Source organism: Leopardus geoffroyi, chromosome D1 (genome assembly GCF_018350155.1).
Source record: "Leopardus geoffroyi isolate Oge1 chromosome D1, O.geoffroyi_Oge1_pat1.0, whole genome shotgun sequence".
In the NCBI taxonomy this organism is placed as follows: Eukaryota; Metazoa; Chordata; class Mammalia; order Carnivora; family Felidae; genus Leopardus; species Leopardus geoffroyi.
In genome coordinates this window covers 114532280-114559270 of record NC_059329.1, presented here as the reverse complement: position 1 = coordinate 114559270, position 26991 = coordinate 114532280, and the positions used below count along the sequence as shown (strand labels likewise).

At 62.0% G+C, this 26991-nt stretch overlaps 1 protein-coding gene and 1 long non-coding RNA gene across 10 annotated transcripts in view; one reads left to right on the top strand and one right to left on the bottom strand.

Annotated features, from left to right (window-relative positions):
* Positions 1–133: 133 nt before the first annotated feature.
* DUSP8 (dual specificity phosphatase 8) lies at positions 134–18253 on the bottom strand. 2 transcript variants are annotated; one of them, XM_045486354.1, is made up of 7 exons: positions 18035–18253; positions 12052–12391; positions 10129–10267; positions 5221–5387; positions 4611–4770; positions 3942–4065; positions 134–3696 (listed from the first exon to the last, which is right to left on the bottom strand). In XM_045486354.1, exons 2-7 carry the CDS (start codon positions 12280–12282, stop codon positions 2640–2642), a joined length of 1878 nt encoding a protein of 625 aa, XP_045342310.1. In that variant the 5' UTR covers positions 12283–12391; positions 18035–18253; the 3' UTR covers positions 134–2639. The 2 variants fall into 2 exon arrangements, with proteins under 2 accessions (XP_045342310.1, XP_045342311.1); XM_045486355.1 differs by lacking the exons at positions 10129–10267; positions 12052–12391; positions 18035–18253 and adding an exon at positions 7697–8659.
* Positions 18254–18482: 229 nt separating this feature from the next.
* The window catches only part of LOC123602107, a 133265-nt gene continuing 124756 nt past the window's right edge, over positions 18483–26991 (top strand). For 5 of the 8 annotated variants that reach the window (XR_006714365.1, XR_006714366.1, XR_006714367.1 and 2 more), the window contains exons 1-2: positions 18483–19264; positions 19412–19615. This is a non-coding gene — a long non-coding RNA (uncharacterized LOC123602107). Of the gene's footprint in view, positions 19265–19411; positions 19616–21652; positions 21872–22781; positions 22828–26991 lie in introns of those variants that run through there. The other 3 variants (XR_006714370.1, XR_006714368.1, XR_006714364.1) reach the window with 3 other exon arrangements.

Genomic DNA, 26991 nt, shown 5'->3' with positions numbered 1-26991 from the left:
TCAGGACCGTGAGCCCCGGGAAGTGGGTTTTGTGGGCCCGTCCCCAGCACCGTGGTGTCGGACGCCTCCAGGGGCCGCTGCCCCGTCTCTACTCCACCCTCCACCAGCGTGAAGAAAGAGGCAACCAGAGGCATGGAGAAAACATCCATCTCAGGATTTATTACAACACGTCGTTTCCAAATACAAAAGAAGGGGACAGGTCGGGGAGCAGAGTGTGGCCGCGCTGGGGGACGGGCTCTGAGGCAGGGGCGGGCCGCCCAGTCCAGAGAGACCAGGAGCCATGCGGGGGACCTGCCACCTCTCCTCCGCTGGACTTTCCAGCAAATATTAGGAGGGGGCGGATCCAATGTGGGGCAACCCCCAATGCCAGGGCCGGGGGAGTGGGGGGGGGGGCGGGGAGGTATGGGGGAGGGGAGGAGGGCCGAGAGACTTGGGAGAGGGCTGGGGCCCGGCCCCCGCCCCGCCTTGGGCAGTGCGTGGAAGTGGCCAGGGAGGGGCTTGTGCCAGGGCCCGGTCCCCCCAGGACAGGAGGGGGGGTGGCCGAGACAAGACCTCCCCCCCAGTGCAGCTGCTTGCTTTGGGGTGACCCGTGCCTCAAGGGCAAGAGCCCCCCACACCTCAGGACAGAAGTCACAAGAGATGCTGGCCGCCCTGAGAAAGGGCAGAGGGAGGAAAGGACCGGGACTGCGGGACCTGCCTCCAGAGTTTTGGGGCCCAACCAGTGGCCCCAGACCACTGTCTCCTGGACAGCACGGGGGTGGGGGCGCGGAGGCGGGGACCAGTGCATCCTCCACACCCAGGGTCACCTCAGAAACCCAACGCGATAGACAGACAGAAGGCAAATTTACATAATCAATAATAATAATAATAAACCAATAATAATAAATACTTAAACCTCTAATCCATAGATTGCAAACACAACAATGATAGCTTATTTTCTTGGGGAATGGGGTGGGGACGGAGGGAACCGGAAAGGACTTTTGCTTAAAGGGGGGATGGCAGGTGCACAGAGCTGCAGGTCAACAGAAGAACAAACAGAAGAAACAGCCACAGAGGCCGCTGCCTGAGGACTCCGTCCCCCCCAGCCACCCCTCCTACCAAGCCCCTGGCCTCTTCCCAAGGTGACCAGCCCCCGCCCCTAGACTCTAGGACATCTGAAGATTGGGGGTCATCTACTCCTGCCTCCAAAAGCCGTGGGTCCCTGTGACCTGAGAGGGTGTGGGGCAGGGGGTGGCTGGAGTTTTTTCCCTGCCTTGCCCACCAGGCCGGCCCACTCGGGCCAAAAAGCCCCCGGCACACCACCTGGAAAACCCCAGGGAGGCTACAGAGGTGAGTGCTCCCCAGGAAAGGGGAGTAGAGGAGCTGCTCTTCTCCAAGGACCCCAAGGGGCACGGGCAGGACTGGGGGCCACCTCTTGCACCTGCCTGAGTCAGGGGTCCTTATCAAAGCTGAGGACCCCCGCCCCCAGAAGCGCAAGGGTCTGACTGGTGCTTAACTGCCTCCTCCCGCTGCACGGCAGCCAGCTCCTCATGGAGAACAACCCCCCCCCCCCCCCCCCACCGCCCCACCTGCAGGAACATACCTGAATTCCAAGTCTGACCTGGGGCCTGGGGCTGGGCGCAGGAAGAGCCCAGAACAAGACTCTAAATCCATCTGCCCTCTGACCAATGGAGCCAGCACTGGCTAGCCCAGCTCCTCCCGCCTGATTGCCCCAGGGGCCAAGCTCCTGTACTCCAGCTGTTTCCCCCACCTGGCAGGTGGCGCTGGGGGCACCTGCAAAGTGGAGGAGAGGGGAGCAGCGTCTACCCAACAGCCTTGCTGAACCCATGAAACTGGACCTGGGCTCAGGCAAGGGGGGGGGGGGCGCTCTACCTCCATCCCTGCCCTGGGGACCCACAGCATCTGACACTCAAGAGCCCCCTTCACTGCGCCCCTACCCTGTTCTAACCCCAGCCCCTCTGAACACCCTAGCCTCTGCAGGCCCAATGCCTGTAACACCACCCAGGCAACGGGGCGGGGGAGGGGGGGCAATAGGAGGGCAGGTGAGGGGGAGCCTCCAGCCGGCAGAGCCTCCTCCGCCACACCCCAGCTCCTGGCACACTTCCCCCACCTAGGCTTTGGTGCAGAGCCTGAGACAGGAGCAGAAGAGAAGCAGTGGAGAGGAGGGGGCGGGGAGGGACAGGGAGGTTCTGAGGCTCAGTTTGTGGCAAAGTTTTTTTTCTCCTTTTTCCCCCTTTTTCTTATGTAAAAAGTGCACAAAAGCTCGGCAGCCTCTTTGCAACGGTCAGCAGTGTTTCCTGGGGGAGGGAGGGGGCAGGGAGGGGACCCCAGGCCTGGCACCCCAGCTCGGGACTGAAGGTGGCCTCATATTGCTTAGAAACGGGTGTTTCAGTTTAAATACCAGACAGTAAAAATAGAGCTCCGAGGACCGCCCGCACTGTTGCCAAATCATTGCCAGAATGAACAGCTTAAATAAATAAAAAAATCGAAATATTTACTTCTCGATAAAAATCGCAGTAAAACCATTTACCTTTCTTTGCATTATATATAATATATATTTATAGTGGGCCCGGCTGCTGGCGGCCCAGACCAGGGGGCGGAGGGCAGCGGAGCGCCGGGCGCCGGGTCCCCGGCCGCCGTCAGGACACCTCGATGACCTCCACGCTGCCCGAGAAGCTGGCCTGCTTGCCCAGGGCGGCCAGCTCCTCGCCGCGCGCGCGCCCCTCCACCATGCCCTCCTCGAACTCCATCTGGCAGCTTCGGCGCTTGAATTGCGTCTCCGGGGCCGGCTCCTCAGGCCAGCCGGTCCGCGCGTCCCGGACCTCGGCCCGCGCCGCCTCTCGCCGCCGCAGGTCGCCGCCCCCCGCGCCCTGCGCGCCCGCCCGGCCAAACGGTGCGAACCGCGCGCCGCCGGCGCCCTGCGCCCCCTCCGGGCTGAAGCACCAGGGCCCGTCGGGCGACGGCGTGCCCGGAGAGTCGAGCGGCGGCGCCCAGCTCCCGGGGCCCACCGGCTGGCCGGGGCCGGGCAGCCCGGGTGCCGACAGGGCCGAGAGGCCGAGCCGCGGAGTCTGGCGGGAGGCATCGCCGAAGTTCAGGCCGAGGCCGTGTGCGGGGGAGCGCGCTGGGGAGCCGGCTGGAGGCCGCGGCCGCCGGCGGAGGCGCGGGCGCGACTCCGGCGCCGCGTCCGGGCTGTCGGGGCCCGGCGAGGGCAGGCCCAGCGCGCCGCCCGACGGGCTGTCCAGCTTGCAGAGCTTGGGGGCCTCCCCAGGGTCGGGGGGCCCGGGGTCGTCGGGCCGCCGGCTCGGGGCATACGCCGACTTGATGTCCAGCGAGAAGGAGCGCTTCAGGCGGTTGGTGTCCTGGAGGCGGTCGGAGGACAGGTGCAGGCCACGAAGGCCCTGTTGCAGCGCGCTGGTGGCGGGGTTGGAGGAAGGCGCGGGGAGCTCCCCGCCCGCGCCGGGCGCGCCCTCCCTGACTGTGCTGGCCGCCGCGCTCCCGGTGGCAGCGCTCTCTGAGGTAGGTGGTGGTAGCGGCGGCAGTGGGGCCGCAGGGCCCGGGAGGGGCTCGGGGGTCCCTGGGTGGGACGCCCCGTCACCCTGCAGGGCGGCCAGCAGCTTCAGGCTGCGCTCATACTCCAGCAGCTGGCCCAGGAAGTTGAAGTTGGGCGAAATGGACGGGCGCCGGTCCTTCACGAACCTACGGGAAGGAGGGCGGCTGTGTTGGCTCGGGGCTCCCTGCCAACCCGGACGGCCTCCCTGTCTCCCTCCGCTCCCCCTCCCCCACGCTGGGGCGCGCGGCGCGGCCGAGGCGCCCGCCCAAGAGTGCTGGAGCCCCACGCCCGCCCCCCCCCCCCCCACCCAGCTCGGGCCTGTCCCTCCCTCCGGGCCAGGGCCTTTCCGTTGCTGGCGGCGGGAGACGGGAGGGAAGAAAGACTGGGCTACCTGTAGGCGTCATCGGAGGACATGCCCATGGTCTTCATGATGTAAGCGATGGCGATGGTGGCAGAGCGGGAGATGCCGGCCAGACAGTGGACGATTACTTGGCAGCTGGACAGCTTAGCTCTATCTGGAGGCGGAGCCGTGAGGGCGGGGTCAGGCCTGGGGTCCCCAACCCAGGTGGGGGGGGGCCTCACCGGCCCTACCCCCCCCCCCCCCCCGCCGCCGACAGCCCCAGCCCCACCTCAGGCCGGTGACCGGTGACCGCAGCTCTTCCTTCCCGCCTCCTGCATGCTGTTCTCTGCGGGACTCCTGCCCCCACTGCCTGCCCGCCCCGCCCCCACCACGAGAATAGGCAGGAGAGCGCCCGCTCCTCCCTCCTCTTGGAGACTCCTACCCCCCTGGCCCCCCCCCCACCACGAGCACAGGCAGGAGTGCGCCCGCCCCTCACGGTGCGCTCGATGGCCCCGCCCCCTGCCCCCCCTCCACTAGCGCAGGTGGCGGAGTGCCCGCCCCTCACGGGGCACCCGGTGGCCCCGCCCCCCGCCCCGCCCCCCGCCCCCCCTACAAGCACAGGCAGGAGTGCGCCCGCCCCTCACGGTGCACTCGATGGCCCCGCCCCCTGCTCCCCCGCCCCACCCAACGAGCACAGGCAGCGGAGCGGCCGCCCCTCACCGATGAACTCGATGCACTTGTCCAGCCAGGGCAGCAGCTTTTCGCAGTAGTTGTCATTGATGGGAATGCGCATGAAGCGGCTCTCACAGATGAAGTCCGGCTTGGGGCAGGAGTTGCTGGCGTTGAGGACATAGCTTATTCCGTTCTGGGTCATCAGATCCTGGAGGGACAGGAGGGCAGGTCAGACCACGGGGGTGCCGCTGGACCGGACTTCCGGGTCCTGGCACGTCCCCGAGAGGGGAGCCTCTGCAAGCCCCGCCCACGGCCTGAGGTAGGTTGCCTGGGCGGTGGCTTTACCCTCTTCCCTCGTCACAGTTTTAAAACACGGGACTCTTTCAGTGCTGGCCGGGGGCCCAGTGACATCAGCAGTTTGGCATGTGGGCTCCGCCGCCTGAGGGGCTGGGAGCTGCTTCTCCACCCGTCTCTGCTGTGGTCCTGCCACAGCCCCCTTGGGTCTTCGCGCCCCCAACCCGTGCTTCTCCCGCACCTGGGCATCCATCCCCGCGTGGCCTGTCGGCTCCCTTCCTCCCCCAGACCAGCCCCCCGGAGCTGCTTCTGAGCTCCTGCCTCGTCCCCCGGCCAACGGCCAAAGCCCCAGCTGTGCACACACCTTGTTCAGGACATCTTTCTGAGAGCCCAGGTAGAGGTGAGGCAGGATGCGGGTCAGGCCCACACTGGGCACCGGCAGGCAGGGCTGGGAGAGGCTCATGGGCAGCAGGGCAGCAGGCTTGCCCTCACAGAGGCCGGGGAAGCAGGAGGAGAAGGTGGCAAAGCCCCCTGCAGGAGGAGGAGCGGAGGAGACGTGGGTCAGGCGGTCGGCTGGCTGGGGCACCGGAGCACCACGACCTCTCAGCCTCCCCCAGCCTGGACTCCCCCGCCCAGAGGGAGGCCCCTGGGTGGGCCTCTGGCCTGAGCACCCGGCCTCCGTGCTGGGTGCTGGAGGGCTGCTCTCACCAGGTCGAGGTGTGTGCTCCACACATATACAGCCCGACCCTACGCCCACATTCCTCCTCAGGCTAATTAGCAGCTGGCCGCACTGAGGACGCCGCTGTGATGCCCGTAAATGTGGGGTCTGGGTGGTGAGCCAGTCTAGCACGTGCAGGACCCAGGCAGGGGTGCGTTCAGATGCCATGGGAGGCTCCTGCTGAGGGTGTGGTTCCTTCGTACCCATGGCCTGGGGCCAGCCCCGGCCTTCCTGCCTCTCCCCCTGGGCTGATGCAATCCCTCCCTGGCTCTAGTTGGCCGGGAGCCCCAGACCAAGCTTGGGTGCCAGGACCAGGAGGCAAGGGCTTCTGAGGGGCCCTCCTCCCCCTGGGCATGACATCACCTACTGGAATCGGCACAGCCCGTGGGGCATCTGTGCTCTAGTTAGGGCTCCGTTCTGCCCAGAAGGCAGCACCAGAGGCTGGGCTGAGAGCTGGGAAGCCCAGGGGCTGTGCGCAAGCAGGGCACGCAAGCGGGCCCACGTTCTGCACGTGGCTGGCATGTGCCCTGCCGCCTCCCCTGCACATCCGAGCCCCAGGCCACAGGTCAGTGGAACGAGCCCCTCCGCTGGCCTGAAAGACCTGAGGGGGCCTCCCGAGTATGTCTCTGAGTCCGTGAGTGACCGCGGGCAGAGCTCACTCCGCCTCTGGCCTGCTTCCGCACCCTGCCTGCCACATGGCGTAGCTGTGAAGCTCAGACGGCGAAGAAACACTGAGAACACACCTGCCCACACCCGGTGTGATCGCCAGCACTCGGCGGGACGGCGTGAGACTGCACCCTGGGGCTAACCACGCTTACGGGGACACAAGCCCCGTGGACGTTCTCTGCTCTCCGTGGACGGTCCATTTCAGAATTCAACTGGACCGCGCTCTACCTCTGCTCTGGAGGAGGCCGCGGAGTGAGCGGAGTTCGCAGGCCAAGAGACCCCCGTGCTCTTTCCGGGTCTGCAGCAACAGCTGGTGAGGGAGCCCTGGCTGATTTCCCAGGACAGAGATGCCTGGTGCCCTTGGCCTTCACCCGTAGCCCAGATCAGTGGCCAGTTTGTACAAACCTCCAACCAGAGTGCCTGCCATGTGTGCTCCCTGTGACCCCAGCGAAGGATGGACTGGGGGGGGGGCATAGTGATGGGGGGCCCCCAGGCTGGGGGGAGTGCAGGCACGAGCCTTGGAGGAGCTGTCCCGTCCCCGCAAGCCTGCTGGCCGGACAGGGAGAAGTGGGTGACCGTCAGCACCAATGACAACACAGCTCACAGGTGAAAGCTGGCCCGGGGTTCTGGGGGAGGGCTCCTGTTCACCCTTCAGAGCCAGGGGCCCCTGGATGTTCCTGCTGGATGACGGTGCCCCCCACCCCAGGAGGGCAAGGTCTGCAGCATCTCTCTAAAGGCTCATCTGTACCATCTCTAGCCTCCCTTGCCCTCCACTCTCTGGGTGACATGGCCTAAGCTGAGGGGAGGGGGGCTGCATTCCACCAGGAACGTCCTGCACAAAGGGGGATCTCTGGACAGGTGCAGACTTACCAGACTTGACTGCAATTCCTCAAGTAAAGCCCCACAGGACTCACCCACCACCCCCCACCCCCGCCACCAAACCAGAGCCAAGCCTCTGGTAGTGACCCCTACAAGCCCCCTATAGATGTCAGGTGCAGCAGAGCTGGAGACCGGGCCCCTCCAGTGATTTCAGCTGCCCCCCCCACCCCCCCGCCCCAGCTCTGGGGCCGTCCTGGGTTGAATTCGTGGCAGCGGGCCTGGACCCTCTGCAGGTGCTGGCACTCTTGGCAGCCGGGAGGCGCCCCCATCCCCTAGGCGTCCCCAAGGGCACCTTCCTTCGGGAGGGATACCCGCCTCCCTCTGCCTCACGGCTTCCCAGCTGGCTGCGCCTCACAATGGAATCTGGGATTCGCACAAAAGCTCATGCCTAGTACGCACCAACTCCACCGACTCCGCGGGCACTCGGCCCTTGCCCCCGCCCGCACTCCCAATGCTCGGGCTCTCCTGCCCAGATGCGGGCGGTGCCCCCCCCCCCCCCCCCGCAACCCCCGCGCGCCCCCCGCGGTCCCCGCGCCCCGGGGCAGGGTCTCCACCCACCCATCCTCTCTCTGCGCACCCTCTGCGCAGGGGCCGCTCCCGCCGCGGTCTCCGGCCAGGGTCCGAGGGCTGCGCGTGCGGAGTCGGGCCGCGGGGGCGCACCGACCCGGCGCCGCGACATCACCAGCCCGCATTCCGCAGCAACGCGCACCGGGGCGAGGGCCGCCCGCCGCTTAAAGGGCCAGGCTCCCTTTCCCGTCCCCGCCCCGCCGGACGTCACCGCCGAGCTGCTGGGGGGAGGGGGCGGGGAGGGCAGCGGTCACAGCAGCCGGTTCCGGACCCCAGGGCGCCTGCCCCACCGCCCCACTCCTGCTTCCATGAGCCTCCGCTGTCCCGGAGAGGGATCTCCCTGCCCTCCAGCCGCTCCAACCTCTCAGCGCTCCTCAGCCCCACCCACGGAGGGGTGGGGTCCTCCTTTTCTGGCCTCTGCTGAGACCCCCTCTCCCCCTGTGATCTTGGAGATCCTGGAAAGTCACTTCCCCTTTCTGGCCTGGCCGCATCCCTCCTTCCCACTGAGCCTCGCCTTCCCGCCTTCCCTTTCTCACTGGCTCCGGGGCTGCTCTGGCCTCAGACTGTGGGCAAGGTGAGAAGGCTGTCCCCAAGTCTGGGTCCTGATTCGGTGCCACTTTGAGCCCTTCTCATACCATGGTGGGTCATAACTTCTACCTGGCTTGGCCCTCAGTGAAATGGGTGCAAATACTCTAACCTTGCAAGGGGCGGCAGCCCCAAGAGCTTAGCGAGCCAAGCGGGGCACAACCAGGTCCCAAGTGAGTGCTCCTGGCACATTCCAGCCTAGGCCTGCCCCACTGCATGCTGGGTGAGGGGCCCCAGCCTCCAGAGGAGACCTACCATTAGAGGTTCTGGGCTTTCCTGGGCAGCCTGGGGGTAAGGGAGGGTGCTGCTCTAAGACCAGTTTCTCTGACTCCCAGAAAAGGGCCTGGTGGCTCCCGCTCCTGGCTGGAGAGCGTGTGCCTGCACACTGACGTGTGTGCGTGAATGCGGGCACATGCGCGCGCGCACACACACACACACACGTGCACACTGGGGTTCCCAGCTGGGCCCTGGGAGAGCTCCCGTCCGCCCAGGCTACCCATTAAAAAGCCGAGAGCCCAGAGCCTCTCTGTCCTCTCTATCTTCTTCCTACCCGCTCAGCCCCCACAGTGAACCCAGGGGACAGTGGTTGAATCAGAGTTTGCAACTCTGTGGCTTGTGGTTCCCAGAGCTCACACACATGCACACAAGTCCCACAGCCCACCCACACAAGTTTGGGATCACCAAGGTGGGATGCACACACACACACACGAGCAAATACGGATCACCAGCCTCCCAGGGGCAGGCACCGATGTAGACACCCTCTGACCGTGTAGACCCAGACATGTGTAGAAGGCAGCGTGCACACCTGCACACGATGCTGACCCACCTGAACACCCTTCAGAATATGGTACTTCCTCCAAAAGGTCTGCCCTGAGCGGCCTGGCTCTAGCCTTCAGGTTACGTTGAAGGTCCATGCTGCCACTGGGCCCGTGCCAGAGGGCCAGCCCGGTGCCCTGGGACCACCCCATGGGGTGCCTGCATGTGAGGGCCACTCAGGGCAGACAGGCTGGCTGAATGTACATCCTATTGGCTGTGTGAGGTGGGGACAACACCCTCTTCAGCCCTCTACGTCCTCCGTCCACCTGCCACAGCCCCTGGCAGGCAGAGGTCGGGGGCGGGAGCACCCACAAACGCCCCAGACCCGGGCAGGGAGGGTGTGCATCCCTGGGACAGACCAGGTCAACCCAGCCCTGGGACCTGGGCCACCTCTGGGAGGTGGGTTCTACAGGAAGCGCCTCAGCCCCTGCCCACAGGGGGAAGGCATCATCAAGAACCACTTCGGAACGTGTGTGTGTGCGCGCACGTCGGGCACACCTACGTGTGGGCCTCCAGGCTGGCTGGGCTGCTTTTGAGGAACAGGAAGCCCTATAGGGCCCCCTGTTGGCCCCCAGGCGGAGTCATCGTCAAGTAGGCGTCCGTGTTGGCCGTGGCCTTCACAGGCACTCCCTGCCTGTGACCAGGGGTGCTCAGATTGGGGTTTGCAGAGGATGGGGCCCGTGTCTCCCTTCCCAGGCAGGTGGAGGGTCAGAGATCCCTTCCCTCCGCACCTGCTACCGCCGGCATTTAGGGCTTTCCTCTCGTCTATCTCTTCACCTGCTAGTGGTGGCGGGAGGCCCATGTGCGAGGGGGTTCTGAAGCGTGGGGGTCCAGGGGAGGGGACAACGGAGCCTCAGAGAACTCCGGGGTTACTGAGAAGGCGCCCCTCCCAGCACTGCCCCTGTAGTCGCTGGTCTCTGGGCTTAGAAAAAAGAGCAGAGACGGATCCAGAGCCCTGCCTCCCCAGACGCCTCCACCCAGCACAGCCAAGCTTATAGTGGTGCCCCCCAGTCCCCTCCCTTGGGTCTGTCCGGAGCTCACCTGTGAGGATGGCCACGCTGTCGAAGCAGCCGTCCAGCTTGCTGAGCAGGATGGAGAGGAAGCTGTCTGCAGCCAGCACGCTGGCGTCCCGTGTGCTCTGGTCATAGACTACCACGTCCTGCGGCTCTGTGGCCTCCACCTGGGAGCCATGAGGGCAGAGGTCAGGGCACTGCTGGGCACCTGCCGGAAGCCCCCATCCCCGGCTGCCACCCACTGCGGCTTGTCAGGCACTGGCAGGGAGGGGCTTCGGCCACCTTGCTGCCTCGAGGGAAGGGCGGCTCAGAGCCCGCCCACTGCGCAGCTCACACCTGGACAGGTAGAAACGCCCACAGCCACACAGGCAGGCCCTCGGAGCAGGCAGAAACGGGGGACACTTGTCCTAATGCCGTGTCCTCACGCACGGGCATCTGAGCTAAGGGAGCACTTATGGGTGTCCGCTGGGGGCCACGTCCACATAGAAGAGATGCAGGTGAATGTAACAGGGTCTTCAGGGGGTACACACAGGTGCCCACAGGGACAGGGGTGCACGGACACCCTCAGGGCGACCGAGGCAAGGGGAAAACTGTCCCCAGGGTCCCCGGGAGGCACGTTTTGGGGCTTTTGCAGGTGGGATGCCTTTGGGCCTGGGCCCTTCCCCTCTTCCCCAGCCAGTGATGGGAAAAGGACTGCCACAAGAGCCACCTTGGATTCAGGAGGCAGCAGCTCGAAGTTGGGGTTCCGTGCCCTCCCCCCACCCCAAATGCCCTGCCTGGGGACCAGATGCTCAGCAGCTTCTGCTCAGAGTGGCTAATGCCCTGCCCCCCAAGCACACTCAGCCCTTAAGCCAGCTGAGCCGCCAACCCTAGGCTGGATGATGTCACCAGCAGCCAATGGGATTGCGCTCTGGCAGGGAGTCCTCGCTGGGGGTGATTAATCACCGGATTCCCCTCACTGAGGCTGCAGGGAGCTTGTTCTGGCCTTGGGGGGTGGGTGGGGGGACTCCCCACGAGCGGCTGTGCCACCTGGGTCCTCTCACATCCAGCTCTGCTGAGGCGGGGCCTGTGACCAAGACCCCTCCCGCAGCTCCAGGCTGCTGGGCATGCCACTCTCCACACTGGAGGCGCCTCTGCCTTCCCCGGTCACTGGGCTAGGGGTCCCTTCCAGGGCTGGACTCGATGCTCCTGGCTGACGGTGCCAGGACTGTCCACCGCAGGTGACCTGGGATGTTCTCAGGGGAGGGCCTAGAGAGAATTCTGGGTCATTCAAAACTCTAGACGGAAAGAACTGGGGGGCTGGGTACAGGACCTCTCAGTGTGAGCCTCTTGGCCACCCCTCCTGTCTTCCTCTGACTTCTCATGGCCATCAATACATGCCTCCCCAGCTGCCATCCTGGTCCACGGCCTCCCTGTGCCCGCCCCCCCCCCCCCGGCCCGCCCCATGCCCCTGTGCAAGGTCACACCTAGCTCATCTGTTCAGTGCCCCTCTGTGAGCCCTGGACTGGGCCCCAGGGACATGGCCCTGTCTTATGAGGGGAGACCTCTGCCAGGGGTGGAGGGCTGAGTGAGGACCCAGATAGGGCAGCAGGCTCTGGAAGGGATGATGAATTGTATCTGGGGAGACGGTATCTGCAGAAGGCCTCCCTGGGGAGAGGCATTTGTGCCCCCTAAGAGGAAGCTCAGGGAGGAGGGGTGGGAGCCGCCTACAAGGCCCGAGGCTTGGAATGGCTTAGTACATTCTGGCCCTAGTAGCCCAGTTGGGGTTAGCTGAGAGCTCCTGTGTACCTGGCTGGCGAGTTCTGTCCTGGCCTCCGGAAGTGACGGGGGCCTGGGTGGGAAGGCAGTCAGCCCCAGGGACTGGGTGGCCCTGGGAGCAGCGGCGGGGGGGGGGGGGGGGTGGCGCCAGCCCCAGGGACTGGGTGGACGCAGCAGGGAGGGTGTCAGGTACCTGGCCGCGCACGGCTGGCTGGATGAGCTCTGCGATGGTCACCTTGCCCTGCTGCAGCCGTCGCTTCACCAGTTTGGAGCAGCAGATATTGACGGAGCTGAGCACGTGCCAGCTGTTGTATTCCACGAAAGAGCGGCTGTCGATGACCAGTGGCCCCCCAGGCCCGCCCCGCAGGAGGCTGGCTAGCTTCTTGGCATCCATCACCTTCCGAGGGAGCCGGTCCCCAGCCATGGTGGGGCAGTGGGCAGTGGGGAGGGGGTGGGCCCTGAAGGGAACAGAGGCTGCTCCGGTGGCCGGGGCTGTGGCTTAGAGTTCGGAGGGACCGGGCATGGTGCCAGACCTGCAGGGAGAGGCAAAGGGTCAGCAGTGCTGCAGGCCCCCAGGGTGGGTGCCTGGCCAGCTCCCTGGGCAGGGCCAGCCTCAGAGGGCCCACGGGGAGACCCAGGGGGACCAGGGGGTTTGAGCCTGACATGTGCCCACAGAGGCCCTTCCTCTCTTGGGATAAACCAGCATCCCCTCTGGCTCTTCCATGGAAGTCAGGCCCCCTAACATCTTAGGTAAGTGGGGTGGAGTCTGTGACCCGCTGGGCTGGGAGTGTTTGTACGCGGTCCTGCCCAGCACTGCACTGTCCAGGTCATGGGGACAGCTTCTAAGTGGGACACAGCAAGGCAGATGGGGGAACACAGAGGGAAGGATCTCAGGGCTTGGACTGGGCTGGCTGGCCAGGACGGGCCTGAGGACGCCTCCCCTGGGCCCTCGGGATCATGGACACTCACTGCTTCCAGAACACTTCATCCTGCCTTCAGGCTCTGTCATCCCATTGCTAGGATGCATACCCTCCCCGGCCTGCACATCTTCCTAATGTCCAGAACTCTGGGCAAGGCAGGGGTCCAGAACATGCTCCTTGCCCGGCATACCCTCCCTCTGTGGCCCCATGCTGCACAATCTCTCCATGAGCTGACAATCTGGCCCCGAGGAACGGGGGTGGCATTGGGGCTGCCTCCACAAGTCCGTGGGTTCCTGAGGCAGGTGCCAGGGCAGGTGCTGGAGGGGTCTGGGAGTGGAGGCGGGGCTCCTCTGCCACGGCCACTGTCCCAGTTCTGCAGAGCGAGCTTGAGTGTGTGCCATGTGGGGCCAGTGTCTGTCCCCCAGCAGGAGTGCGCCACACGCTCATGGGATGGGGGTGGCAGCACGGGTGTGCTCCGGGCACAGTGAAGTCCTGAGGTCTAGGGGGACCCTTCTGGGGGCTGGGAGGTCCCAGGGTGGGGTGGATGGGTGGCACCTGAAGATGAAAGTCAAAGTAGGTGACCCATATGTGGGGACTCTCGGGGTGTGGGGACTCTCGGCACGGCCTCTAAGGGCCCTCGGCCTGAGGAGGAGGAGGTAGGTGGGGATACAAGGACCCCAGATCTTGGGGCAGAGGCCCCTCTTGTGGGTTTGGTGCTAAGCCTCTGCCACATGCCTCCCATTCTCGTCCTGCCTGCCAGGCCCCATCTGCCCTGTCACCTGCCAGGACCGGCCTCTCTCTAGGCCCACCGAGCCTCACAGCCTGCCAGGAGGCACACAGTGTGAGGATGATGAGTTCCCTTTGAAGGGCGGAAACCGAGGCTCAGGGGAGGGGTGGGACCAGTTGAAGGTCACACCAAGGACACTGGATAGAACCCAAGGCCTCCACCGTTGCCATTCAGTCGGGACCTTCCCTCTACCACAGCCCCACCCAGCTCGGACCCAGGAGAGGCTGGGGCACAGACGTACCCTGGAGCTCAGAGAGGGGACCCCCTCAGCACGCCCCCAACCTGCAGCTGTAGGTGCTGCTGCAGTGGGGCCCCCTGAGGACACTTGTCATACTTCAGTGATGATGGCCCTGGGGACAACAGTGGCAGCTGCGGCCATTTCTGGACCACCCCCTCAGGTGAGCTCCCAGGCTGGTGTGGGTGGGAGACTTCACAGAGAAACAGGAGCACGGCAGGTGTAGACCGTGTCTGCTGGCCCAGAGGGAAGTGCCCGGGATGGCCCCGGTCAGCGGGCGGGGCCTTGGGATACCACTCACAGACACCCTGCTCCCCAGGCAGGCACCCGGGCTCCTCCACTGTGGGGGCAGGGCCTAGGGGTGCAGCTGGGGCTGCTGGTCATCCTGAGGGCCGTATGAAACCAGTTCAACAGCAAAAGGGCCCACCTGCCAAAAGGGGCGCCCCACCTGCTGAGGGGGGTCTTCACTCGCTGGCGGGGGCCTGTCTGCAAAGGGGGTTCCCCACCTGCCCAGGGGGGCCCGTCTGAGGGGTGTCCCCGCCTGGGTGATGAGGGGTCCCCAATTCGATTCCTGTATGAGGTGTTTTGAGAAGCTTCAGGACAGCTTGAGGGCCGTAGGACAGGCAGGGAGGCGGGCTCAGGATGAGAGGAGGGTGTGGAGGAACTGAGCTGGGCTGCAGGACAGGGACCGGGGCTGGAAGGGGGAGCCGCTGGGCTCCCAGGCCCAGTACCTGGTCTCAGCCCCAGCCCCTAGGGAACCCTCCAGCTCGGCCCCTGAACCGCTCTAGTATTGTTATTTGCAGCCGAGGGGGACCCATTAGCAAGTTAGCACCTCCGTCGTTGCCATGGCAACCACGGAGGTGCCAGGCAACGCTGGTCCTGCGGCACAGCTACAGAGCAGGCTGGCTCTGCAGATCGGCAGGGCCCGCTCCTTGCTTCCTGCAGGTGCCCAGGAGCTGGGGCCTGGGATGACCGGGGGCCGGGTCCCTACGAGTCCCAAAGCCCAGGGGTGACACTCCTCCAGGCCCTCCCCTCTCGGCTCCACCGGGTCCTAACCTTTCTTGCCAAGGGCACCCACGGAGCACCTCACTCCTGCCTCCAGGGAGCCTTCAAGGGGCCACGGTCTGGCCCAAGTGCACCTCCTGCAAGACCTCTCAGGGCCTCCTCGGGGCTAAAGCTCCTGGGGGCAGACCCTCCCCCCCGTCGTGCTATGGATCCGAGCCCAGAACTCCAGTCGGGGGTGGAGAAAGCTTAGGACAGTCTTGAGCAGGTAAGTGGGGCTAGAATGGGCCAGGTGGGCACAGGGAAAACAGATATTGCAGGCTCTCGGGCCTCCCCAGTTTCAAGCACCCGCCCCAGGTACAGCCCAGGCTCCACTCTTGGGAACTGAGGGGAGACAGCAGCCATCACCTGCTATTCCAGAGGCTGGGTGCGAGTGGGAGGGGGGCACAGCCCCCTAGACCCCCGTCAAAGGGCTCCTTGCTTAGGACACTTAGCAATTCTCAGTCCAAAGGCAGGAGGCCCCTTCCCACCTGGCTGGGCACCGCCTAGGAGGCCGCAGGCAGCCCCCCTTCCTCTGAAAGGTCAGGTACACAGCGCGGCCTGGCTTCTGTGCTGCGGGTCCACTGCCGCGTGAGTCAGGACGTGCCCCCTTGCACACTGTCCGCACAATGCTCACCTCGTTCCCACAACCCACTCCACCCCCTCATGCAATCGCTCACACACAGATGCGTGTGCACATGCACGTGGTCACCGGTGCGCCCTCTGCGTGCCAAATCCCCTGAAACCCCAGAAGCCAGCTCCAAGATCTTGTCACATTGTTGGCTCCCAGGGCCTCCACGGGGCACCCTCTTGTCCCTGAGCAAGAGACACGTGTGGCCAGAAGACCCCCAACAGAAGGCATCTTCGCCAGGGTACCTTCTGCTCAGCACCTAGTGATGGGGAACTCACTACCTCCGGAGACCACCGTCAGGACTATCTGCCATGGGTGGCCCGTGGCTCTCGCTCAGAGTGGTGTCTCCAACTCAAGTGGTGCCTGGCACACATAGGCAGGCCCTCGGGAAGAGCTGGCAGCGGGGGCACCCACAATGCTGATGTGTCCAGCTTACTGTGACCAGGGGCACCTCTGGAGGCAGAAACTGAGAGGCCAGGAGAGAGACTGGTAGGGGGCTCACACCAGCTCAGCTCATTTACCCCCATCTGTTCTCATCAGGGATCCCCAAATGCTCTCACCTGCCCCCCCACCCCCACCCCCTCTCCCCGAGGTGAATGCAACAGGACCCAGGCTAGCCTTTACTCTGCCCGGGAGGAGCCAATGGCAAGGCCAAGCAGAGCCAAGTTGGTCTGGGGAGGCTGTGTGCCTGGGAGACGGTGGGGTGGGGGCCCTGCACCCCCAGGTCATAGGAGTCTGGGCAGAGCCTGGGGTGGGAGGTCCCAGCACGTCGGTCCTTGAGGGGGCATGTTCGGGACCCTACAAATCTAGGTTCCTCTGTTCCTTCCTGGCTTGTTCTAGTCCTACTGATCTGCAGGACTTCTGGTCACTGTGCCCCATGCCACACACCTGGGCCATCCCGGGGCACCCACCAGTCACTGCCTGGACAGGTTCAGGCAGAGGTGGCCTCAGCCTGTGCAGTCCTCGTGGTCAGAGTCTGACCCACGTTCCTCTTGCTATGGGTTTGGCTTGGCTTCCTCTCCTTTCTGCACCCACTGGCTTTCATGGCCCCTTGGGCTCTCTGTCCACTGGAAACATCTGGACCAGCTGGTCAGCCTCAGCTGGAGAGGAGAGGATTCCGGGTAGGGACCTGGAGCAGAGGATCACTTCAAGCATCTCTCTGCATCTGTATGCATGGAACCCACTGTTCCTGGAGGCAGCCTCTGGGGCACAGGAGCCTTCCCAAGGGCCCAGGGCAGCAGGGGACTAGAAGCCACCCAGCAACTCTCCTGGGGCCCGCGCTGCCTGCAGCGGGAGGTATTCAGTCAGACTTCAGGACTGACTCCCAGCTCCTGGTCACATGATCTGCCCTACCTAGGCAGGTGCTTATTAAGCTCCTGGGGAGTGAATTCATGGGACATCTGTCCTCCCTGAGCAGGGTGGGGACACTGCATGCTACACTCATTCCCTGAGTTGCCCTAGAAGCAAGAAGGTCTGAGGGAGGTGGTGGGGAGTGATGGACCCTCAGACCTCCGCTCAGACCCCCAGGGCATGAAGCGGCTCCTCCGGCCTGCAGCACCCCCGCCTCCACCCCAAGCGGCACCCCTGTGGACACTGCATTAGATCTGGCCACCTCCCTCCTCCACCCTGCGGGATCCGCGACCCCCCCCCCAACCCCCAATCACTGCAGCACCCAGGACCCCCCCCTTCCCCCCCGCCCAGGGCAGAAGCTAGTACGAGCTTGCAGCAGGAACTCAGGAGGCAAATTCTCCCAGTAGGGGTGACCTGGTGGGGGCTGGGCGCATCGTCGGCCCATCATCGCCCCCTCTGCTCCGGGCCAGACTGTTAGGTACCCCTCCCCACCAAGGTGGGCAGATAGGCTGAGGGAGGCTGGTTGCACTCAGCCTGGCAGTGCCAGCCCCTCCCCCAGCACCCGCTGCTGCCTCTGCAGCAGGCGGGCGGATGGTCTTTATTCTGCGGAGGCCAGCTGAGCACCCTGGGGTGGGGGGTACCCGTGGCGGCCTGGCCGAGAGGGGACACGGATCTGCAGCCCCTCCCCGCCGAACACGGAATGGGCCCTTTCCAGAGCCTCTCCACAGGCCAGGACCCTCGGCTCCTTTGGTCAAGGCCTGCATCGCCAGCCCGCGGGGGCAGGGACGACCTTCTCCAATTTGGGGCCTCCATGGCGGGGTGGGGGGTAGGGAGTCTGGGGTTCTCGCAGACGTCCGTACAGATCCACGCTGGATCACAAATGGCCCAGGTCCTGGGTCCTTATTGCGTGCTCCCCCCTACCCCCCAAATGAGAAGGAATTTCGAGGAGAAAGGCGGCGAAGCCGGAGGAGGGAGGGGTGGGCCAGTGTGGACCGGGCCAGGGTCCACCGGGGGCTGGGGGAGGCGGGGGAAGGGCTTCCCGGGCGGGCCAGTGGCGTCCCCGCGAGCCTGGCCGCTCACCTCCGGGCCGCCTCCTCCTCCCGGGCGCCCGCCGGGTGCTGCCGCCCCAGCGCTCCAGACGCAGCGCCCCCCACCCCCACCCCGGGCCCCCTGCCCGCGCCCCGCGCGTCCGCGCTCGGCGCCCCCGCTCACCTCGCCGTCGCTCGTGTCCGGGGCGCACGGGGACCCGCGCCCGCTCAGCGCGCCCGCTCGGCCGCGCCGCCCATGGGCCCGGCGGGGGCCCGCGCAGCCGGGGCAGGGGCCGGGGGAGCGCGCGGGCCGCGTCGCCGTCGCCGCCGTCGCCGCCGCCGCCGCGGGGAGCGCTCGCTCGGGCCGGGGCGCGCGCACTGCGGACGGGCACGCGCGCTCGCGGCGCGCATCCCACCCCCCGGGCTCGGCGGGCGCGGCCGGTGCGGCTCCGGCGCGGCTCGGGCTCCGGCGTCCGGGCGGGGGGCGCGGAGCCGGCTGGGCCGCCGCGCTCGGCCGCGAGTGACAGGCCCGGGGCGGAGGGCGGGGCCGCCGGCGGGGATGAGGTCATGCCGAGCGAAAAAGGCCCTGACGTCACCTGCAGCCAATCAGCGCGCGCGGCTCGGGGGCAGGTGACGTCAGCCGGAGCCCGGCCGCGGGTGCAGATCAGAGGCGGCGGCCGCGGGGGGCGGGGGGCCGGGCTGGCCGCCGCCCTCCGCCCTCTGCCCTCCGCCCCCCCCGCCCGGCACCGGCTCTTAAAGGGGCCGTGTGGCGTCCCCTCCGTGCTGCCAGGGACCCCCCCCCCCGCCCCCCACCAACCTTCAGGGAGCCTTCCTAGCCCCGGCGCCCGGCCCCAGCACGCGGGGACCCCCGGCCTCGCGCCGCTCACCGCCGAGGAGGGGCCGGCTGAACGGGTCGTGGCTCGAGGGTCTTCACCCGCCGTGGCCCGGCCGGAGCTGGCGCCGCCTCCCCAGCCCCGCAGCCTTTGTTCGCGCGGGGCCTGCGGGCCCCGAGACCCTCGCGGTCCCGGGCGGCGAGGACGCTGCGCGAGCTAGGCCCGCGAGCACTTTACCTGCGGCACTGACGCCGACCCTCTCCAGCACCCCTGGAGGTGGGAACCTGGGTTTCCACTTTACTCGGGAGCAAATTGGAAGCTCGGAGGCGAGACGGTTTGTCTCAGGTCACACGTCGCACGAACTCTGGGGAGGGTGTCCCCAGTGCAGTGCTGTCCCCCAGGCCCCGCCGATCTCTCCAGCCCCTGATGCTTCCGGTGAAAAGCCATCCCCAAACAGTGCTTATCGGGGTCCACCCTGACAATGTGTGTTCTCCCCCAGCCCCCAGTCAAGGCTGTCGAGGGTCTGCCCCCAGGCGACTTGAGGCCCGGACGCTGGGAGTCCAGAGCGGGAACAAACATAGGTAATTACACCTTGAGCAGGGTTGGGCCGGAAACAAACAGGGGCCAGAGACACACGGGCGGTGGGCAGCCTGGAGGCCACCCCAGGAGGTGGTCTGGAGGCTGGGGAGGCACCCGTGGTGCAGAAGGGACCCCTCCCTACCCCCCAGGCAGGAAAGAACTGGATGGTCCCTAGACCTGGAGGAGGTCAGGGAGCTGGAGGCAGGAGAGCCGGGAGAAGATATGCACCCACACACCTACTGATTACTGAGCACCTTCTCCAGCCGGGCCCTGTGCGGGGCACTGGGATGTTAGCTCTGAGAAAGACGACAAAGACCATTGCCGTGAGCTGACACTGACGGGAGCCTTTGAAGGTAATTTATTTTTTGGTGGGAGGTGTGACCAGACAGCTCAGATGTTTCTAAAACCCCTTCCCTATGGCTGGCCGATGGAGAGTGAGGTGATCTTTTCTCTAGCCTGAGGCGCCCAGCCTTGGCAGGTCTCCCAGGGCCGCCTAGGGGCTCTGAGAGGGGCTTTGGCCCCCAGGGAGTGCAGCACCTTCCCAAGGAGGGAGAGACCTAGGAGGTGGCTCTCAGCCATCCTTGGTTGAAGAAGGGTCACAAAAAATGTGCCAGGCACAACTGGCCTGTCTTGTCCTGGGCCAGGATGGGCACTCTGGACCGCAGAGCTCTGTGTGGGAGTGCAGGAGGGCATCGGGTAGCAGGTGGGTCCTGGGCAGGGCTCTGGAGGGCCCCCCCTTCTGATCCTCAGTTCTCCCAAGCAGGCTGAGCCACCTACAGCCTCAGGGCTTTGCACAGAGTAGGTGTGTAGTAAGTGTGTGGGGCCTCCTTTCTTGCTGGCCTGAAGAATGTCAGGGTAGTTGTGTGTATATGTGGTGCATGGTGGGTGGGGGGCGCGGGGGGGGGGGGGAGGGGAGAGGATGTGTTCCTGGCACAGAGCCAACACCAAGGATAAACAGTCAACTGGGCCTGTCCTGGAAGGGAGCACTGGTAACCTGGGGGCCATCTGGGGCTGGGGCTGGGGCTGGATTGAGGTCTTTCCTCTTTCTGTGATCTGCTAGCCAGAGGCAGACCCTGAGCTCCTGGGAATGCCCAGCCCAGATGCATGGCCGGGACAGTGGTGGGTGGGGGCTTCCCTGGGACCCTGCTATGTTTGGGTTCACTCCATGTCTGAAGAGTGGGGAGGCTGAGCCCCAGGAGGGGACAGGGGGATTCAGGCTGAGCCCAGACGGGGCCAGGTGGCTGGAGGGAGCACATGAGGCCCTTGGGGAGGGAGCACAGAGAGAGCCAGAAGGGCCTGGGAGCCGCAGGAGTTGGGGTTTGTCGGTCTTTAGATTGAGGAGTTGGGTTTGCTCCCTGGCCAGGGGGGAAGGTGGTCAAGTGGGCTCCTCTTCTGCGCAGCCGGGACGTGGTCAGCACTTGCACGTGGCCTGGGAGTGCCCATGGCCCCAAAGAACTCTGGCTGTGCCCTGGGCAGCTCCTAGCTAGGCCTGAGCAGGTGGCAGTAAATTGAGGGGCGGGCGATGATGGCCTCACTTCCTTCTGGAAGCTGTAGATGAGTGGGTGGGGGTGGCGTGCAGCTTTCTGGGGCTGGACCTGGCCAGGGAGGTATGTTTGGGCCATGATTATTCTCCAGTTCTGTCATTTCTGGTGCAAAGGAGCACTTAAAACCTGGAGTTTTGCAACAAGGAGGCAGAGGTTTAGGGAGGCACTGCGAGTTTCCGAGGCCGCTAGCTCTGCCCTAGGTTCTTTCCAGCCCCGTGCTGGATTCTATCCGCGCCCCCTAGGCCCCCTCGGAGGGCCAGCGGCCTGGGCGCTGAGACTCATGCCCTAACGAGATGCGCAGGGGCAGGGGCGGCTGGGGGAGGGGGCTGCGGTGGGCCCGGGCGCTGGGCGGTGCGTGGAAGGAAGTGGGGTTCCCAGCTCCCCAGCCAGGGGTCGCCTTGTGAGGCCGGGCCAGGTCCAAGCCCGCTGCCCGCTGGGCCCGGGCTCCCCGCGGGTGATCGCGGCGGGCCACGCGGGCCCGGGCCCCCAGCGGTGGAGCGAGACCCGGCTCAGGGCAGCGTCGGGGTCGGGTCGGTCCCGCCGCCTGGAGGACCGCGCGCCGGGTCGGGCTGACGCGGGCGGTCCGTGCGCGCCCCCTGCCGCCCGCCTGCGCCCGACCAGAGAGGACGCGCGGGGTGGACTTTCCTTCCTGCGTCCTCGCCACACAGAAAGAAAAACGGGGTACACTTTTTTTTTTTTTTTGCTGATTTGCAGCTCGGCGTTTCAGCCAAAGACACACAATAAACGTGTAGCCGTGGCATTGTCTTCCCCACAACCAGATTTTTTTTTTTTTTTTAAGTCAAGGCATTGTTAACAATAAAATGCGTATCCCGGCTGTCCAAGCAGGTGGGCTTGGACCTAGAGCTTTCCGGTCGCCCCAGGAAGCTCCCCCGCCCTCCCAGCCTCTGACCCAGCGCCCTCACCTTCTGACCCAGCGCTCGGTGAACCTGGACGAGGTTCACCATAACCAGGTGATAAACGTCTGTGTGGTGTTGCATTTGATGGACGCGCGGTGATATTTGGACCAAGTTTCTATATTTATGTGATAGATTATTTCCATAGTTTGTTTATTACAACCAGTGCAGGGAGCAGCATCCTTCTGTGTGTTTTTCATAACACATTTCAGATTATTTTCTTTCCTGGTTTTTAATTATGATGTAAAAAAACAAAAAACAAAAAACAAAAACAAAACCCTGCCAAACACGTGTAATGACGGAACAGACACCTGTTTTTAGCTCTGGACCCAACCATGTCAGCAGGTCTCCGTGTTTGCTTCAGGCTGGAAGAACCACATCGGGATCCTGGTGGGAGGCAGGCAATGAGTGGGGGACGTCTTCTCGGTTCTGGCTTTATCATTTCATGGCACGTATACGTCCTGCATACAGCAGATAGTATTATCTTGTGCGCTTTTCAATATTTCTGTATGAGCATCATGGCACAACATTTCTCCTTCAATTTGCTTTTTCTGTTTTGCACGCGCCAGCCTGTTTATCCTTGTTGAGGCGGGTGCCCCCGTCCACCCGTTTTAGCTGCTGTGTGTGTAGGTTTGCACTGGAGGAACAGACCGGTTACGTTGCCATTACTCTACTGATGGACATTTAGCTCGTTTGCAAGTTTTTCTCCACGCAGCTGTGTTGCAACGAACGTTCTGGTGGTTGTTTCCTCGCACCACGTAGCCAGCTGTGTCAGCACGACCTGGGACTGTGTGGGCAGTGCACACTCTCAGCCCCCACCCAAGCCTGCTAAGCCAGAATCTCTGTTTTAACAAGTTCAGGAGATTCGTACGCACGTTCAAGCTTTTGGCTTTCTTTTTTGTATCATTTTATTTAATTTTTAAAATGATACAGTAAAGTTGACTCGACTTTTTTTTTTTTTTTATTGTGGCAAGATATGCATGATATAAAAGTTACCGCCTTAACCATTTTTTTTTTTAATTTTTTTTTCAACGTTTATTTATTTTTTTTGGGACAGAGAGAGACAGAGCATGAACGGGGGAGGGGCAGAGAGAGAGGGAGACACAGAATCAGAAACAGGCTCCAGGCTCTGAGCCATCAGCCCAGAGCCTGACGCGGGGCTCGAACTCACGGACCGCGAGATCGTGACCTGGCTGAAGTCAGACGCTTAACCGACTGCGCCACCCAGGCGCCCCACCGCCTTAACCATTTTTAAGTGTTCAGTTCAGGGGCATTAAGTACGTGCCCATCATGCACCCACCACAACCATCCGTCTCCAGAACTTACTCATCTTTCCCAACTGAAACTTCAATCCCCGTTAAACAATAAACCCCATTGTCCCTGCCCTGGCCCCTGGCACCCGCCATGCTTCTCTCTGTCTCTATGAATTTGACTTCTCCAGGGAACTTGTGTGAGTGGCACCCTGTGGTATTTCTCCTCTGTATCTGCCTCATGTTACTCAACATCGTGTCCTTGGAGCTCATCCATAGGTAGCAGGTGTCGGAATTGCCTTCCTTTTTAAGGCCGAATAATCTTCCATGGTGTGGACAGATGACATTTTGTGTATCCCATCGTCTGCCGGTGGATGCTGGGCTGTCCCCGTCCTTCGTGTACTGTGAATAACACTGCTGTGAACAGTCTCTGTGAACAGAGACCCTGCTGTGCACTCTTTTGGGTATGTACGTGGAAGTGGAATTGTCAGATCACATGACATTTGCGTGTGTACCTTTTGAGGAACCACCAAACTGTTCTCCATGGCAGCTGTACTCTTGTAAATTACCAACAGCGCACCAGCGTTCCAACTTTTCGACATCTCAACAAAATGGACACTTTTGGGTTTTGACACCTATGTAGATTCGTGTGCCGTCATCATCAATACGGAGCAGCTCTGTCACGCTAAGAATGTCTCCCGTGCTATTTCTTTATGGTGACATACTGCTTTCAGCCTTACCCCTTGGCAGCCACTGGTCGGTGCCCATCAGTTTAGTTTTTCTGAGGATATGAGAGGAGCGGAATCCCACAGTACGTAAGCTTTAGAGACTGCTATTGTCTTTGACGTTCATCCCGGTTGTTGGTGTATCAATAGCTTGTTCCTTTTTGCTGCTGGGAAGGATTTGATGGCACGTTTAGAACACAGTGTACCCAGTCACTTGCTGAAGGACATCTGGATCGTTTTCAATTTTTTAGATATCATGAATAAAGCCATTAGAAACATTCCCGTGCAGGGTTTTGTGTTAAGGTAAGTTTTCATGTCTCCAGAGTAGACGCTCTGGAGTATGACCATGGGTCACACGGTGGACATATGTTTCACTTATAAGACTGCCATTTGCACATTTACCTTTGAGAGACACTGTCTCAGGGCTCTTGGGCCAGATTTCTCTGAGGTGTGTGCCCAGAAGTGGGGTCATCAGGTTACAGGATACGCCTGCCATTAGCGTCCTGGAAGTTACTAAATTGCTCTCAAGGTGTGGGTATAATAATCACCCCACCAGTGAGTTATGGAAGCTCCAGTTTTTATAATCCTTGTCAACATTTGGTGTTTTGATTGTAGCTGCATTGACTTGATAGGTTAATTTGGAGGAGAGCACTATAGGCTCTTCTCATCCATGTACGTGTATTTAGTTTTTAAATGTCCTTCTCTGTTGCTTTAGGATTTTCTCCAGAGAGGTCTTATCCATTCCTGTTAAATGTATTCCTACTTGCCTTATAATTTCTGTTTCTGTTGGGAAGGAAGGGCTCTTTGTAAAAATCAGTTTCTGATTTGTTGTCACTTGTCTGTAGGCTTCCTCTGATTTAGCCTCTCTGAATTCCCTTATTAGTTCTGCCATGAATTGCCTATCAATTCAGGTGGACTTTCCAGGCAGATAGTCCTACATCTGTGGATCCCCACGTTTATTTTTTTGCAAACCTGACATCACCCATTTCTTTTTCTTGTCATAGTGCATTGACTAGGATCCCCATCATCATGTCAAATGTACATGGTGATGGTAACAGTCTTAGCCTGGGTTGCCTAGAAAGCAGCCAGAGGCAAAGCTCAATCCAAGCGTGCTGTCGAAGGGCCGATCCAAAGGAGGCCAGAGTCGGGGGCCGGAAGAAGTTGCGGCTAGTTGCTTGTCTATGCACGCCATCTCCCCAGTGAGGCCTAATGGAGACACTGCAACACAGAACAGTCTGCAGGGAGGAAGAAGGGAGAACACTTTATCCACCTGTCTTCAGATCAAAGTTCACTTCACGGGGAACTTACTTCCCTGAACTTTGTGTTGTGTGTTAAACCAGCTCTTGTAGGAAACCACTGGAGGGGCCAGAGCTCCCGTGGGTTCAGTAAAGTTGTGCCAGCATATGGAACTTCTTGATGCTGCAGGCATGATGAAGGTCAAACCGAAGACCGGCCCTCTCTGGAAGCAAGGCCATGGACTGGGGCTGGAAAGGGGGCCAGCAGATATGATGGGGGTGGGATGGAGTGGGGTAACAAGCTAGGTCCATTCCATTAACCGACTTTAAAGAGAATATTCTGTAGTTTTCCAATCTGAATTAGCTGTTGTCAACACCTGGTCACAAAGCTGTCCTCCTGGGACCTCCCTGCACCACAATAGGTGACTCACCTGAGCATCACGTCTGAAACAGCCATAAAGATTTGCAGCCACTGGGCCCCTTGTACACTTGCTGGGCCACGAGACCTTGGTCTCCCCTGTGACTGAGAGACCTCAGCCCCATGCTAATTCCCCTTCTCGTAAAGGCCATTACATCGGGATACAGGGGTGTGGGTCAGGCAGTAGGGGTCCTAAAAGAGAGCAACCACTGGCCCTCAGTTCCTCTGGCAGACAGCGCCTGACCTCCATGAAGGTCTTGCTTTGTGGCAGCCCTTTTGTTTCGAAGGTGCCCGAGTGCCCCCTTGTGGCCTCTCGTAGCTCCATATGTGGCCTGAATTTCTGGGTGCTTGACCCCTTTATTTTATCTTTGGGGAATTGCTGTTTTAACAGTCACTTCCAGCATGAGGTGTGGCTAGGTCACGTTGGGAAGTATTTGCTACTCCTGTCCGTGGTGTGTGTGGTACCAAGGAGACTAGTTTGGCGGGGGGAACGGGGTGGCATCCATCTTTATCCAGGGCATTTTAGGTCCCAAAGCTTTACAGGCTCCTAGGAGTACAGGACCTCTGGGTGCTAACAAGGTGGGATATTCTTTAACAGTTCATTGGCCATTGTCAGGTGAGCCACTTGCCCTCGGGCTGCCAGTCTGTCCCTAATATGGCCATCCAGAGCAGCCACAGCCCTCAGGCTTGGGACAGCTCCTCCTGTGGTGTCTGTGGGATCTTACCAGCCTGGAGGATGTCTCTCTGGATTGGCCATCTGGTGGCCATTAAACAGGCATCCAAATAGCGAGTCTGCAGCATGAATTGTGGGAGATGCTTGCTTGTGGCCAACACCTGGGAGAACACGACTTTGGCAGCCCCTTGGCACTCGCACCGTCGCCATTGCCCAGTCTGTTGACCCAAAGGGCCGGTTTCTCTTCTCCTCTTTCTGTAGGTCTGTGTCTCAGGACTACTCTACTGTGTGGGGCTATTGCCCTTGGAGATAGTCCTGGTTGTGGCTGGCAGGACAGGGTACAGTTGTGCTTTCTCTGTGGGGAACTGGAGCTCTCCTGGACCACTATCCCACAGGGGGCAGCAACAATCATGGCACTGCCTAGGTGGCTCGTTTCAGCCCTACATCTTGCCATTTGGCCTCTAACCATGGACTCCACTCATGTTTATTAGCAGCTATGTTATTTTCCATTTCTTCTATCTCCTCTTTGTTCCCTTTTTTCCTTATTTCTTGCTTTATTTTATATTCAACTATTTTTTTAATCCAACTTCTCTTTTCTGTTAGCTGTTGGGTTATATATATATATATATATATATATATATATATATAATTTTTTAATGTTTATTTTTGAGAGAGAGAGAGAGAGAGAGGGAGGGAGAAAGAAAGCGTGAGTAGGGAAGGGGCAGACAGAGTGGGAGACACAGAAGTCTAAAGCAGGCTCTAAAGCTGTCAGCACAGAGCCTGACGTGGGGCTTGAACGGACAGACTGTGAGATCATGACCTGGGCTGAAGCTGGATGCCCAACCGACTGAGCCACCCAGGCGCCCCCATATTCCTGTATATTTTTAAGTGACTATCCTAGAGATTACATTTCATATCCTTGATTTATTATAATATACTATCAATTAGTCATCTCATGACATCCTGAACA